This window comes from Chrysochloris asiatica, unplaced genomic scaffold (assembly GCF_000296735.1).
Source record: "Chrysochloris asiatica unplaced genomic scaffold, ChrAsi1.0 scaffold00008, whole genome shotgun sequence".
Lineage (NCBI taxonomy): Eukaryota > Metazoa > Chordata > Mammalia > Afrosoricida > Chrysochloridae > Chrysochloris > Chrysochloris asiatica.
This window is the reverse complement of record NW_006408526.1, coordinates 10,779,842-10,794,256: the sequence shown is the minus strand read 5'-3', so window position 1 is coordinate 10,794,256 and position 14,415 is coordinate 10,779,842. Positions and strand designations below refer to the sequence as shown.

Sequence of the window (14,415 nt, the reverse complement as noted above, 5' to 3'; positions counted from 1 at the left end):
CTGCTGCTATGCAGGAGAAAGCTAAGTCTGTCTGTTCCTGTAAACATTTACGGTCTTGAAAAGTCTATGTAAGGTTGCAATGAGTAAGAACTGACTTGATGGCAATGATTGGATAACATAATGAACTTGATGGTAATGGTTGGGTAACATAATGAACATAATTAATGTTAGTGAGTTGACTTTGAGTATTTATGATAGAAAGGATCCCTGGTGGCACAGAGGTTAAGTGATTGGCTATTAACTAAAAGGTCAATGGCATGAATTTACCAACCACTCCATAGGAGAAAAATGTGGCAGTCTGCTTGTCCTATCTCCCAACACTGAAAAGTGTTGACCCTTATGCTGCAAATCCCAGACAATTTAGGAGTTGGATTTCTTCTGAAATCTCTACTCAGGTAAGCAGTTAGGACTGGATTTCTGCTCAAATAGTTGAAGAGCTCATGCTATATAACCAGACTCTAAGCCAATAACAACACATAGAACAAACATCAAAACATTATAATGTTAAGAACTTTTCAACACTAAATATGAGATCTCTATAACAATTCTCTAGAGTTCTGGTGTGGCGCTAGGATAAGTGCTTTATGTACTGCTAAACACAAGGTGGGTGGTGCAAACCCACCAGCTGCTCCTAGGAAACCCTATATGGGGTCGCTGTGAGTTGGAACTGACTCAGCAGCACGTAACAAGATCAACAACAGTACAATTCTCTTGGGAGCTAGATTCAGCTTGGAAAGGATTTACAATCTTTATGAAAATTTATTGTTTTGAAAATACACTATGAGTTACCTTCAGAGTTATTAATTGACCCACTGCTGATTCTAGAATTAGGTCTTGCTTGTGTTTGTATTTTTTGAGATTAATCAAAGGATGATATCAACTGTGAGTCACTCAAAGGATTTCATATGCACAGAGCCTGGTCTAAGGGCTATAAAAAGAGGAACATTTAAGGAACTTGGACTACAAGGGATCAGAGTAAACTGGGTCATTCAAGAAATGTTTAGAATGAAGTTTCTGCTGTTTACTCTGGTCCTGCAAGTTGTTGCTTCTGGAGCTCATCCTCTGTTCTCGAATAACAACCTGGACGAAAATGAGTTGGTGTTTGCTGAAGTGAGTATCAACACTCTAATATTTTATTTACAATATTTATTGTATTGTGGTTGTTGTTGTTAAGTGCCATGGAGTCAGTTCTGACCCATAGCGATCCTGTATAGGGTTTCTGAGGAGCAGCTGGTGAGGTTGAACCTCCGACCTTGCAGTTCAAACTGACTTTGCAGTCCTGTGCATTACCCACAGTGCCACACCAGCACTCTTATTTATTGCATTGGCCTACTATATTTGGAAAGGTAAGAGGCCCTGGTGGTACTGTACGATAAGCACTGGACTGCTAATCACTTGGTCAGAAGTTCAAACCTATCTGTGGCTCTGTGGGAAAAAGATGAAACTTTCTATTCTCTTAAAGATTTGGTTTGAACTGCAAGGTTGGTGGTTCAAACTCACCAGTCACTCCTCGGAAACCCTCTACAGGGTCTGTATGGCTCCACAGTACTTAACAACAACAAAATGTTTACAGCCTCAGAAACCCTTTACAGGGTGGCCATAAGTCGACAGGATGGCAGCAAGTTTGGGTTTTAAGAGTTGGGAACTAATGCTGTTGTTAAGTGCCCATTAAGTTGGTACTGACTCATAGCAACCCTGTAGAGGGTTTCCGAGGAGTGACTGGCGGGTTTGAACTACAGAACTTTCAGTTCAAACTAATATTGGAGTCTGATTCTTATCCTACAATCTTACACCAGCTAATGAAAGAGGCTGTTTATAGTATCACCTTTACATTTCAAAGAGGCATACAAGTTAATTGGAGATTTAAACAATGTTGTTGTTGTTAAGGGCCGTCGAGTCGGTTAGGACCCATAGCGACCCTGTACAGGGTTTCCGAGGGTGTAAATCCTTACGGGAGTAGAAAGCCTCATTTTTCTCCCGCGGAGCGGCTGGTAGTTTCGAACCGCTGACCTTAAGGTTCGCAGCCCGATTCGTAACCACTACGCTACCAGAGCTCCTTATGGACTTGATTAATTTAACTACTTTAGGTTACCATCATCCCTGATATTTCTTCAAAAGCCTTAAAAAAAAAAAAAAAAAAAAAGATTTACTTAGTTATAAGCTCTCTATTTGCTAAAATACTTTTAAAGTTTGAATTTGTCATAATTTTCATTGTATTGATCTTTGGGTTTAAGGAGAAGGGTTTTCATACCAATTTAAACTAACAATTAATATACTCTGAAGATAAAGTTTGCTTCTTACTAAATGTCACAATATGATTGATGATGAAATAGATTTTAAAGAGTAGAAACAAGTTCTAGGAGGTAGAGACACAAAGATGCTTCTAGTGGGTTTCCAAGAATTAATCTTGATAATGATAATTTTTGGCACATCTTTGTTGTTGTTGTTAAGTGCTGTGGAGTAGGTTCCAACTCATAGAGACCCTGTATAGATGCTCTAAAGCTGTAAATCTTTGCAGGAGCAGAAAGTCTTATCTTTCTTGAGCGGAGCTCCTGGAGGACTAGAATCACCAACCTTGCAGTTCATTGTTGTTGTTGTTGTTAAGTGCTGTCAAGTCGATTCCGACCTATAGCAACACTGTATAGGATTTCCAAGGAGTGACTGGTGAGCTTGAACCACCAATCTTTGCAGTCCAGCACATTAACCCACAGCACCCACCAGGAACCAGTGCTTAGCCTACAGAGCCACCTTGCTTCCCACATCTTTGATAGCACACAATATTTAAATATTTTAAAATATAATTAAAAATCCAAATCTAACATACAGGCAGTTTTATAATTGTTGTTAAGTGCTGTTGAGTCAGATCTAACTCATAGCAACCTTATATAGGCTTTCCCTGTGTGACTGGTGGGTTTGAACTGCTGACCTGGCAGTTCAAATGGATCTTGCGGTCCAGTGCTTATCCTAAAGTGCAGCACCAGGACTCTAGGACTTTGTAATTAAGATGCCCAAAATGCCTTGTTAAAAAATGTCAGTTACAATGAGCCATGCAGAACTCATATGAGCTCCAACAGGAATACCTGTACCACAATTTATTACTGCACTTTCTTCCAGAGATACTTGGAAGACTTTTATGACTTGAATGTGGAAAAAACTCTAAGGACAAATATCAAAGTCAATGAGCACTTCATGAAAGATAAAATCCAGGAAATGCAGAAGTTCTTTGGGCTAAAAGTGACTGGGCAACTGGATAAATCTACCTTGGAGATTATGCACACCCCACGGTGTGGCATTTCTGACGTTCATCATTATCGCACAATGCCTAGAAGGCCAGTATGGAAGAAACGTCATATCACTTACAGGTAAAATTGGCGGCATATATTTTTTTCCTACTTTTTCAGGTTTGATTTCTAAAAACCTCAGCTATCTTAGACATAGCTCTAAATCTGAGTGTATCTGTGCTCTATGTTTTTGGATGGGGTGGGGAGAGCACCCATACAAAAGTCAGGTGGAATTGAACCTGCATTTCCATTATTATACAGAGATATTCAAGTTACCTATATTGTTGTTGTTTAGTGCCATCGAGTTGGTTTTGCCACATAGTGACCCTTTACAGGGTTTCTGAGAAGCAGCAGTTGGGTTTGAACTGATGAACTTGTGGTTTGCAGTCCAGAAAGGAGAATTCTTCACTCAAGGAAGGTTGCTCCCTTGGCAGTCCACAGCAGGGTAGAAAAGCTGCAAGTAAATGAAAAAATGAAACTGAATCCACTATAGATAAAAGTTGAGAAAATTCTTTGGAATATTCAGGATAGATAAAAGCAGAGGTTTAGGAGTAAGAACCTGTGTTTTACAAAAAAGAATTTTTCAAAAAAAATATTGTTGTTGTTTTAAGTGCAGTCGAGACAGTACCGATTCATAGTGACCCTGGATAGATTTCCTGAGGGGCAGCTGGTGGGTTTAAACTATGGAGCTCGTGGTTCAAAGTCCAGTGCTAATGCTACAGCACCACACTAGGAGTTCTTTTAATTATTAGATTGTGTTTAAGGAAGCTGTCCATGGAAATGCTTATATTTAATGAAGCAAGCTTTTATTTGGGTTCTTGACTTAATGAAATAATTCAGCTTTCAATAATGCTAGCAGAAATGGGAGTATTGCTATTATTATGAAATTAACATGTGATTTCCATATATTTTTTCTCCTTGCTTCTAAAGAATCCAGAATTACACCCCTGACATGGCACATGAGGATGTTAACTATTCCATTCAGAAAGCTTTCCAAGTATGGAGTTCTGTGACTCCCCTGAAGTTCACAAAGATTCATGCAGGCGTGGCCGACATTATGATCAGTTTTGCAAGTAGAGGTAGAGAACTTGGACTTGTCTATTCTGTGTTATTTGGTATGATTTATATAACACATATAGGATTAATTTCTTGCCTTTTTAAAAGCTCATGGAGACTTCCATCCATTTGATGGTAGAAGTGGAGTCCTAGCTCATGCTTTTGCACCTGGAGATAATATTGGAGGAGACGCACATTTTGATGAAGATGAATTCTGGACTAAAAGCTACAATGGTAGGTAAAAATATTACTTTAAAACAAATTCTAAATTATATCTTGGTTCTGAAGGGCTACATTCTGAGAAAAGATGGGGAAATTTGTTCTGAGTCTAACTCTTGACATAAAATAAATGCACTTCATATTTTTGTATATATAAATGAAGAACATTAAACTACATTAGGTTTAAAACTCATTCTAAAATCTATAAAAATGTGCTAGTTAGGTGATCAGATTTTTGTCAATGCAATTCGGAAACTTTAAAGAACGGACATTGATTCTGTGTGTACCACCCACCCTAGGATACATAGCCATCTAGTATATTAACAATTTCTGTTAACTCAGCATTCCTGTTATTTGGAGGAATACTATCTATAGAAAAAGTCAAACCACTGTAGTAAGATTCCCTAATCTTTCTATTGAAAATTCTAGAGTCTATGACTTTCACTCAAGTGGAAAATAAATGGAGGAAAAGGTATCAAGATATGCTCTCCTCACTATCTCCCTCTCTCTAGGTTACACTGAATCCATTGGTGGGGAGTAAATATCTTTTATAGACACCAAGTCCAATGGAAAGATTTCTTTTACTATGAAATTTAGCTAGCACCTTATAAAACGTTTGATGAGAAGCTTTACCATTGTCAAAATCCTGTAGATCCATGTAGAATTAGATCTTTGTTGAGCTTCAGATCATGGCCAGGTGTTGTTACATTGTCTAAATTTTATTCAAGGATATTTGGGACTAATTGTAATCTCTGCATCTGATTCAAGGAGAGATTTGCTGGGTAGCCTCTGCAAAATGTTTCAGAATCCTAAAAGACCTTAAATAATTTAACTGAGAATTTTACATACAGAGCACCAAGAGCAACTTTTCCTTGGGGTGGAAAGCTGGGGTCAGACCACATACCTCGTCTAATGTGTACTTTCCACCTCTTCATGTTGCCTTATTTTTAACTGGCAAGTTTTCTGCTTTAAAAATGGTAAATTATTTATAAAATTTCTAATTAAAAATGCTTATTCTAAGACTAATTCTTTGACCCACAGTCTCCAGCAAATTTAACGTGTATCTAATGCTTTTTAAGTTTCTATGATGGTGTTCAGTGGGTTTTCATACAGGTGAAAGGGAAATGAAACACAAAAGTTCAATATTTTGAGAAGAAGATGAGGGTTACGGTTTACACACAATATGATGAAAATAGAGTAAATGCAGGTTTAGACCAAATGATAAATAATTGTGTTTATTCTTATCTCCAGTCTTACACAGAGTGGAGATACAGTGAAACTCCAGCTGTTGACTTCCCGCACCCCTGTGTTACAGTAGAGAATATCTTTAGAGTCTGGTCTGTGTTTGTAGACACTTCCCCAGAGAGAAGTGAGCTCATAGGATATTAGCAAATATATTATGGCCAAATTCTGTAGGTAAATAATATGAGACAAAGGACATAACATAATTCTTTTGAGCTTCAATTTTGCCACATTATTGTTGTTAAGTGCCGTCAAGTTGGTTCCAACATATAGTGCCGTGGTGTCGGTTCCGACTCATAATGACCCTGAACAGGGTTTCCGAGGCTGTAAATCTTTACGGGAGCATAACGCCTCATCTTTCTTCTGTGGAACAGCTGGTAGTTTCGCACTGCTGACCGTGAGGTTCACAGCCCGATTCGTAACCACTATGCTACCAGAGCCCCTTTTGAATAGTATTAACATTCTAGAAATGGTTTTAATCACTTTTAAATTAAGGGAAGATAAAGAACTGCATTAATTTGACCTTAGGAATGCAGTAATGGTTTTTTATTTGGGTTTATGAAGAGCAAATGATGATTCCTAAAGGTTTTTATATTTGCTGAGGCGTCTTTATGTGAGGTAGTAGGATAATCACTGGACTGTTAACCAAAAGATTAGTTATTCAAACTCACCAGCTGCTCGTCAGAAACACCAGGGTAGCGGTATGTGCCGTGGAGTCAGTTCTGACTCACGGCGACCCTGTACAGGGTTTCCAAGGCTGTAAATCTTTACAGGAGCAGAAAGCCTCATCTTTATTCCATGGAACAGCTTGTAGTTTTGAACTGCTCACTGTGAGGTTAGCAGCCCGATTCATACCCACTACACTACCAAAAACAATATACAGGGTCACTATGAGTTGGAATTAACTCCACAACATTTAACAACATCAACATCCCTGAAACCTGATTCAGAATAAAAGTAGAAGGGAGGCCAAGGGAGTTAAGAGTCATTTAAAGCAATGAAAATTACTGAGGAAAGGTATGAGATTCTAGAAAATTTCACAATACAATATTTTGTGTCTGCTAGTACAATGGTTCTTAACCTGTAGATAATTTGGCCCACAAAGTATTATTTGGAAATGTCTGGATATGATTGTCAAAATTGGAGGGAGGTCACTACTTGAATTTAATGAATAGTTACCACAAATTTCAAAACATTCTATATTGCACAGGACAACTACTGAGGAAAAATTATTATAAGGCCAAAATTGTCAATAGTTCCAACCCAAGTTTGAGAAACCCTGTTCAAAATAGCAGGAAAACAAGTAAAAGTTTCCCTAGGTTGTTCCTGGTTTTGTTTTTTGTTTTTTTAAATAGTTCCTTTTTTGTTGTACCAATGCCTCATCTTATTTTCTTCATTCTAGATGCTAAATATTTATTTGATTTCTCCCCCTCTTTTTGGTTGCTTTCCTTTTAGGAATAAACTTGTTTCTTGTTGCTGTTCATGAGATTGGCCATTCCTTGGGTCTTGGACATTCCAATGATTCAAAAGCCATAATGTTCCCCAACTACAGATATTTTGATACCAACACATTTTCCCTCTCTACTGATGACATACGTGGCATTCAGTCCCTTTATGGTGAGCTGAATTTCTTTACAATTTTGCTCTATGAAGATGCTCTTGTGTGTAAACCTAATATCCACATTTGCACAAAACTTTCAACAGATGTCTTTTTTCTTTAGCCCTATGAGAACTCTATGAGGTAAGTAGTATAGATAATACATTCATTTTACTGAAGGACAAGAAATTTAGTAGTTACCTTAAAGTCATAGCTAATGTTACATTACAAGGCAAAACTTGAGTCTCCAGACCTCCAACCTGGTATTCTTCCTATCCAATATACCATTTCCCTATTGAAGAAAGTACACAGAAAACCTACTTGGAACAGGAATACCAGAGAATTGGAAGATTTTCTGCTCTCCATGAAATTTCAACTACATGGAAGAAAACAAACAAAAACAAATTGTAGGTCTTCTGTGATGTTATAGAGAATTAAAGTTGCCTTTTATGCATTTTTTCATTAAAAATAAACTTTTAAACTAAAATGTTGATTTTTTTCCCTCAATGTTTCTTGAAATGTATTTTCAGGAGGCCCAGAAAAGCACCATCCCATATCACCTACTGACAGTACACAATCGGTTATCTGTGACCCCAACTTGAGTTTTGATGCTGTTACTACAATCGGAGAGAAAATTTTTTTCTTTAAAGACAGGTAGGATAGTTTTAAAAAATGACTCAATATTATAGGATCTTGTTTTTTGCTGTTGTTAAAGAACAGTGGAAAATGAAGCAGGTAAAACTTGTATGCATGGGCTTGGACTTGATATTATAATCAGTGGAGGGATATTAAAGGTTTTGAAATAGGAAAGCTGAATGATTAGATCTGTGCCTTAGCTAAAAAACTAACATGTGAGGAAGATAGATTTGAAGTTGGAATCTGGGTTGTGGAAAGATAAGAGGAAACAGAGATTTCAGGCTATTAATAATGTTGTAATGACAGTACCTAAAAAGATACTAGCTTTAAGTTGTAGTTGTTGTTAAGTGCCTTTGAGTCAGTCCCAACTCACAGCGACCCCTATATAGGATTTCTGAGGAGTGGTTGGTGAGTTTGAACCACCAACCTTGCAGTTCAAACTAACCTTTCAGCCCAGTGCTTATCCTACAGCACTATACCAGGACTCCACTAGCTTTAAAAGATTCCTTAAAAAGTTTAATAGGCTTGATTTCTTGATTATAGAGCATTCCAGGGTGACAATATGGATTCTGTATTGGAACTCAGATAGAAGCAGGTAGTTGGGGGACGTAGAGAAGACTAGATTTTAAGCGCCAGGGTGTTTTCATATGCTTGGTTGTCTGTTCAAATCTTCTAAAAAAGTGTTGATCCTTACTCTGAGGGGCTCTTACCCTGAGAATTTGCAAAAAGACATCTATGAAACATAATATAAGGATACATTAAGTTTTTTAGTAGGTCCTTCCTTCGCATTCAAGCATTTCATGATTCTTGAGTCTACAATGATATTTAATGTGTGCTCCATGTTTTTGTTTCAGCTTCTTATGGTGGAGGTTCCCTGGGACACCAAAGAGTACTGCTCATTTAATTTCTTCCTTCTGGCCAACCTTGCCATCTTTCATTCAAGCCGCTTACGAAATTACAGACAGAAATCAAGTTTTTCTTTTTAAAGGTAATTATAATATTTCATTTTAACATTGAACCAACTAAAAAGAAAACAGGAATCAACTCAATGGCACACAACAACTTTATATGGACACAGCAAAAAAACAAAAACAAAAAACATTTCAGATGTTAGTTACAGTGGGTCAGAATTGTAACCTAAATTGAACTAAATACCTAGGTAATACATTAAACTTTCAGAACAAATATCTACTAGTTTGCAAAAAGATGGTGATAATTGTGAAAAACAAAAATGTGAAGAATCATAAGAAACCATTTAAAAATGATTTTATTGTGGTAAATGCATATGACATAAAATTTGCCATTTTATCAATTTTGAAGTGGAATCATGTTTACAATATTAACAATCTAGATAGACCAGTTTTTAAATAGAAACTTTTATTGTTATGGTGCTGCAGGACCTCAAGGTCAGTTTGAACTGTAAGGTCAGTGGTTCAAACTCACCAGCCGCTCCTCGGAAACCCTACACTAGGTTGCTTATGAGTTGGAACCAACTTGATGGCACATAACAGCAACAACATACACTTAGTCTATTAATTACCCCAGATTTTCCAGTTTAAAATGTATTAAAAGATGGAACAGAATGAATTAATGCAGATCTATTCTTTCATATGTTTCTGAAAGTTTCCTAAGTTTGTTTCTTTGATGTGAAAACAGGAATAATGCAAATTAGTTCAGCCCGTAGTCAATAGATAGAAAAGTACTGCAAGATCTTAAAAGCAGTAACAGAGCGAACAATATTTAGAACTGTGGGGGGATAATGAGGTTGTGCTGAGTCAATATTCTCATTTCTTGTGTATTCTAATGTACCTTTTTTCTTTTTCTTTACAGATGACAAGTACTGGCTACTCAGCTATTCAAGACCACAGCAAAACTACCCCAAGAGCATACATTCTCTGGGCTTTCCTGACTGGGTGAAGAAAATTGATGCAGCCGTTTTTAACCCACTTATCCATAAGATTTACTTCTTTGTAGATCATGAATATTGGAGGTGAGCTTTAAAAGTTGGTGATTTGACTCCTGAGATTTGTGAAGTGGGTTTTTCTTTCAGGCAGTTTCTCTATGCCAGTTCCTAAAGATTTTTTACCTTTTTGGATGAAAGGAATCAAAAGAACAGAGGATTAGAACAGTTATTACCAATACTAGTTTTTACTCTGTACTTTTGGATTCAGTTTTCACTTGAAGCCTGGAAAGAAACAGCTTTATTTTTGGTAAAAGAAAATTTAAGAAAACACCTAGAGTCTGACTACATAGCCTGAAAATGATAAAGCATTGGTTTTCCGTTTGTCTCTAACATGAATTTAAAACCTTTTGATGCCATGATCTTAACCTTTGCCTGTTTTTCTATTATATTCTAAGAAATAATGGTTGTTTGTATCTCAGTAGGAAGTTATGAGAAGGCAGTAACAGGCAGTTAAATATTTGGATCAGTAGGGGACTATGTTGTAGATAAATCTCCTTCAATACCAGGCTCCAATGCACTGTGGGTTAATGCACTGGACTGTAAAGTCAGTTTGAGAAGCAAGGTAGGCAGTTCAAGCTCACCATTTGCTCCTAGGAAACCCTATGCAGGGTCGCTATGGGTTGGAATGAACTAGACGCCACTTAACAACAACAACAACAATGCACAGGAAAAAACATTGTAGGATGGGTAGAGGGAGATGCCTAACTAGAAGTCAGCAAGTCTAAGCATTGACTCCTATAAGGATTTATAGTCAGAAAACCATTTTAGGCCATGGATTTTCTTACTGGTGGTCTCTAGACCCCTTTAGGAAGAGACTTCTAGAAGAGACACTGGCTATTTGGGGGTTGGAAGATTCATGTTGTTAAATGCATTTTTGATCAAGTTCCTGCTTATTATTTCTTTGCTCAGGTATGATGAGAAGAGACAACTTATGGACCACGGTTATCCCAAATTGATAACCAAAGGCTTCCCAGGAATTGGTCCTAAAATTGATGCGGTCTTCTATTTTAAAAGTAAGTAAATTGCGAAACCATGAAGATATGTACTTGGCTTAAAATAGGTGAACCAGAAGAATGAGGAAATGGTTAGTACAGGCAATGGCTTATTCCTAAAGTGATCTGGCTGTCCTGGGGATATGATTGTGGCTGCAGCCATATGAGTCTCTGGAATTTCCTACAACCACACCCAGCTGTGCAGTGTATGTGAATGAGCAGATGGGCAACCGAGATAGGCAGTCCAGAGACTACAGAGTCTTATGCTTTGTACTTTAGACCGTGCATCTTCTACCTTCCTTTCAGCCCCTTCTAACCTTCATTGGTCTTCATGAACTGGGGTAGAGGGCAGCAAGGTCAGTTTAAGCAAAAGTGTTTACTGAGCCAAGTTTTTTTTTATTTTTTTATTTCCCCCAAGTACCTTTTTACTTCTCTCCCCTTGCTCTATATTCCACTTGGGCTCAGTCTCCTCTCTTCAACTAGAAGTTTGACTTTTCCAAAATATTTGCATATTAGCGGTGGCCTTTGAAGACCAAATAATACATTTATAAGTAAATTAATAAAAATATACAACTGTGAAATGACTGGCAGTAGGTAGGAGACTCAATCAAAGACCCCCAGCAATTATATTCTGAAGCCAGAGAATATCAATAGAATATATATATTCTATTAAAAACACAGATTTATACTTTTTAAAAAAAGAAATGCAAAGAAATAATTTAGTTTTGCTTTTATTTTTAGGACACTACTACTTCTTCCAAGGATCTAACCAACTTGAATACGACATCCAATCCAAACGTGTCTCCAGAAGATATAAGAGCAATAGTGGGTTTGGTTGTAAGACATGATGTATTTAATGGTGGTGATGGTGTGCTGTGGAGTCGGTTCTGACTCACAGTGACCCTGTACAGGGTTTCTGAGACTGTAAATCTTTATGGGAGCAGAAAGCCTCATCTTTTCCCATGGAACCGCTGATAGTTTCGAACTGCTGACATGAGATTAGGAGCCCAATTTGTAACCACTTCGCTACAATTCACTTTAGGTTAATAAATATTGCTAAAAATAATAATTTCACATTTTAAAAACTCTTAGGATATTGTCATTTCATTGAAATCTTTAAAGGTCAAGAGAATACATTTTAGAGACTGCTTAATACAAAGTTGGTTCCTTCAACTAACTCCTTGAACCAGTTACTTCTATCCTAAGTACAATTAAAAATAGTTTTTATGAGTAGTAAATGTTTCAGCAAGGAAATCATTCTAATTCTTTAAGAATAAACCACTAAACTCAGATATTAAAAAAAACTATTTAAATGATAAATAATATATGTAACTTTATTCTGTTGTTGGTGTTGACTTCTTTAATACTATACTATAAAGTATACATTTTTTCTCAGATAAAACTAAAAAATATATTTCTTAATTATCAGAATGTGTATTTTGAAAACAACTTTGGAATCACTCCTAAATAAAATGTCTTTTTATTACTATACCAAGTGGTGAATAGATATAACAACTAAAAACAACAACAACAACAACAACAACAACCTTAACCCATTGCCACACACTCATAGTGACCCTGTAAAACAAATTAAAATTGCTCTTTAGGTTTTCTGAGATTGTAAACCTTTATGGGAGTAGACAGCCTCCTCTTTCTCTCACAGAGCATTTGGTGGGTTTGAACAACCAGTCTTTTGTTTAGCAGCAATGTCCTTACCCAAGCTCCTTGATATAGCCGCTTACTGTTAATTAAGTGCCATTGAGTCAGTTCAGACTAAAAATAATCCTGTATAGGCTTTCTGATGAGTGGCTGGTGGGTTTGAATCAGTGACCTTGAATGTATCAGCCCAGTTATTATCCTAGAGTGCTACACCAGGACTTTGCAGCTAGCCAGGTATTTTTTTTTTACTGTGGAATGGTGGATGGGTTTGAACCAATGATTACATAGGTTACTAGCTGACTACTTAACCATTATGCCAACAGGACTCTTTATTGTTGTTAAGTGCCTTCGAGTCAGTTCTGACTCACAGCGAGTGTGCATAGGGTTTCCAAGGAGTAACTTTTGAGTTTGAACGTCTAACCTTGCAGTTCAAACCACCCTTATGGCCCTTGCTTACCTACAGCACCAGGGCTCTTTAAACATTGTATTAAATGTTGCTTCCGACCCTGTATAGGATTTCCAAGTAGTGGCTAGTGGGTTTGAACTACCATCTTGCAGTTAGCAGTCCAGTGTTTATCCTGCATCTCCACATCAGGACTCCTCTGCATTGTAGTGCTCCCACTGGGTTTGTAGAATGTGTCTAGCTTTCAATTTATGTACAAACCATTGATGGTATACTTACGACCCAAGAAATGGTCAAACCTGTTTCAACTCAGATGATTATTTCTGATTAGTGGATTGAGTTGAAAATTAAGGGAAGTGCACCAGAAAGAATTTAGATAGAGATGGAGCTTTCAAGTACTTGATACTTAGATCCATCATCTCAAGTTTCACTTCAGCACAATCCTAGGATTATCTTGGCAAGGAATAGGCTCAAGTCATTCTTAAGAAACGCACAAACAAAATTTTTGTTTTCTAAAGAAAATTTAATAGAACTTGGGTTGAGTTGTGTTAGGATTTAGGTAATTCCTCTTGTTGTTGTTGTTAGGTGCCATCGAATTGGTACAGACTCATAGCTACCTTATGCACAGCAGAATGAAATACTGCCAGATCCTGGGTCAACCTCACTACTGTTGCCACACTTGAGCCCATCAATGCTGCCACATGGCCAATCCATCTCATTGGGGGTCTTTCTCTTTTTCTCTGACTCTCCACCTTGTTGCAGACCATGCAGAGGTTCGAGGCCCTATAGGCCTGAATGTAACAGATCTAGCCACTTGGCAGTTAATAGCAAATTGTTTTTCATCTTAGTGTTCAGTTATATTTATTTAATTCCAAACATGAGCCCTGGATGTCCACAGAGAAATGCAATATTCCCCTAAGTTTCTAAGGTCAAGATTTCCCCCCTAGAACCAAGACAGTAAAACTTCCTCAGAGAACGAACAAGGACAGGTGTACTGGGATTAAGCAGGGAGGCAGGCTCTGGAGAGGAACTGTCCGGGGTATATTCACTTCGGGCGGAGTGGTAAATTCTGGGAATACAGGATTAAGGACAATGGGGGCAACTCCCTTGGACCACCTTGAGTTCAATCAGTTTGATCCAAGTGAAGGTTAAACCCAGTAAGGAAGGAAGGAATATTGGTTTAAGTAAGGTTTACTGGCTTAACTTACCTTAAAGATTGTCTTGTTTGAAAAATACCATTCTTCTTCTGTAAAGATCCCTCCCTGAAAGAGAGGAAATAAAAGACGGACGCAGACTTAAGTCTGCGGGCATTATTGCTTGCAGGGTATGAAGAGGCTGTCTGCCGGTTTTGCATCTACTCTGGTCTC

At 37.5% G+C, this 14,415-nt stretch overlaps 1 protein-coding gene across 1 annotated transcript; it reads left to right on the top strand.

Moving 5' to 3' along the window:
- The first annotated feature begins 1,005 nt into the window (after positions 1-1,005).
- MMP12 (matrix metallopeptidase 12 (macrophage elastase)) lies at positions 1,006-11,834 on the top strand. The gene is made up of 11 exons (XM_006833953.1): positions 1,006-1,110; positions 3,115-3,362; positions 4,212-4,360; positions 4,446-4,571; positions 7,254-7,415; positions 7,926-8,049; positions 8,886-9,019; positions 9,862-10,021; positions 10,904-11,007; positions 11,266-11,268; positions 11,728-11,834. Exons 1-11 carry the CDS (start codon positions 1,006-1,008, stop codon positions 11,832-11,834), a joined length of 1,422 nt encoding a protein of 473 aa, XP_006834016.1.
- The last annotated feature ends 2,581 nt before the right edge of the window (positions 11,835-14,415 follow it).

Excerpts from the sequence above, each read along its gene's own strand:
- MMP12 (XM_006833953.1), top strand. The coding sequence starts at position 1,006 with ATGAAGTTTCTGCTGTTTACTCTGGTCCTGCAAGTTGTTGCTTCTGGA. Across the intron at positions 3,363-4,211 it reads AAACGTCATATCACTTACAG|AATCCAGAATTACACCCCTG; the intron begins GTAAAATTGGCG and ends TTGCTTCTAAAG. Across the intron at positions 9,020-9,861 it reads TCAAGTTTTTCTTTTTAAAG|ATGACAAGTACTGGCTACTC; the intron begins GTAATTATAATA and ends TTTTCTTTACAG.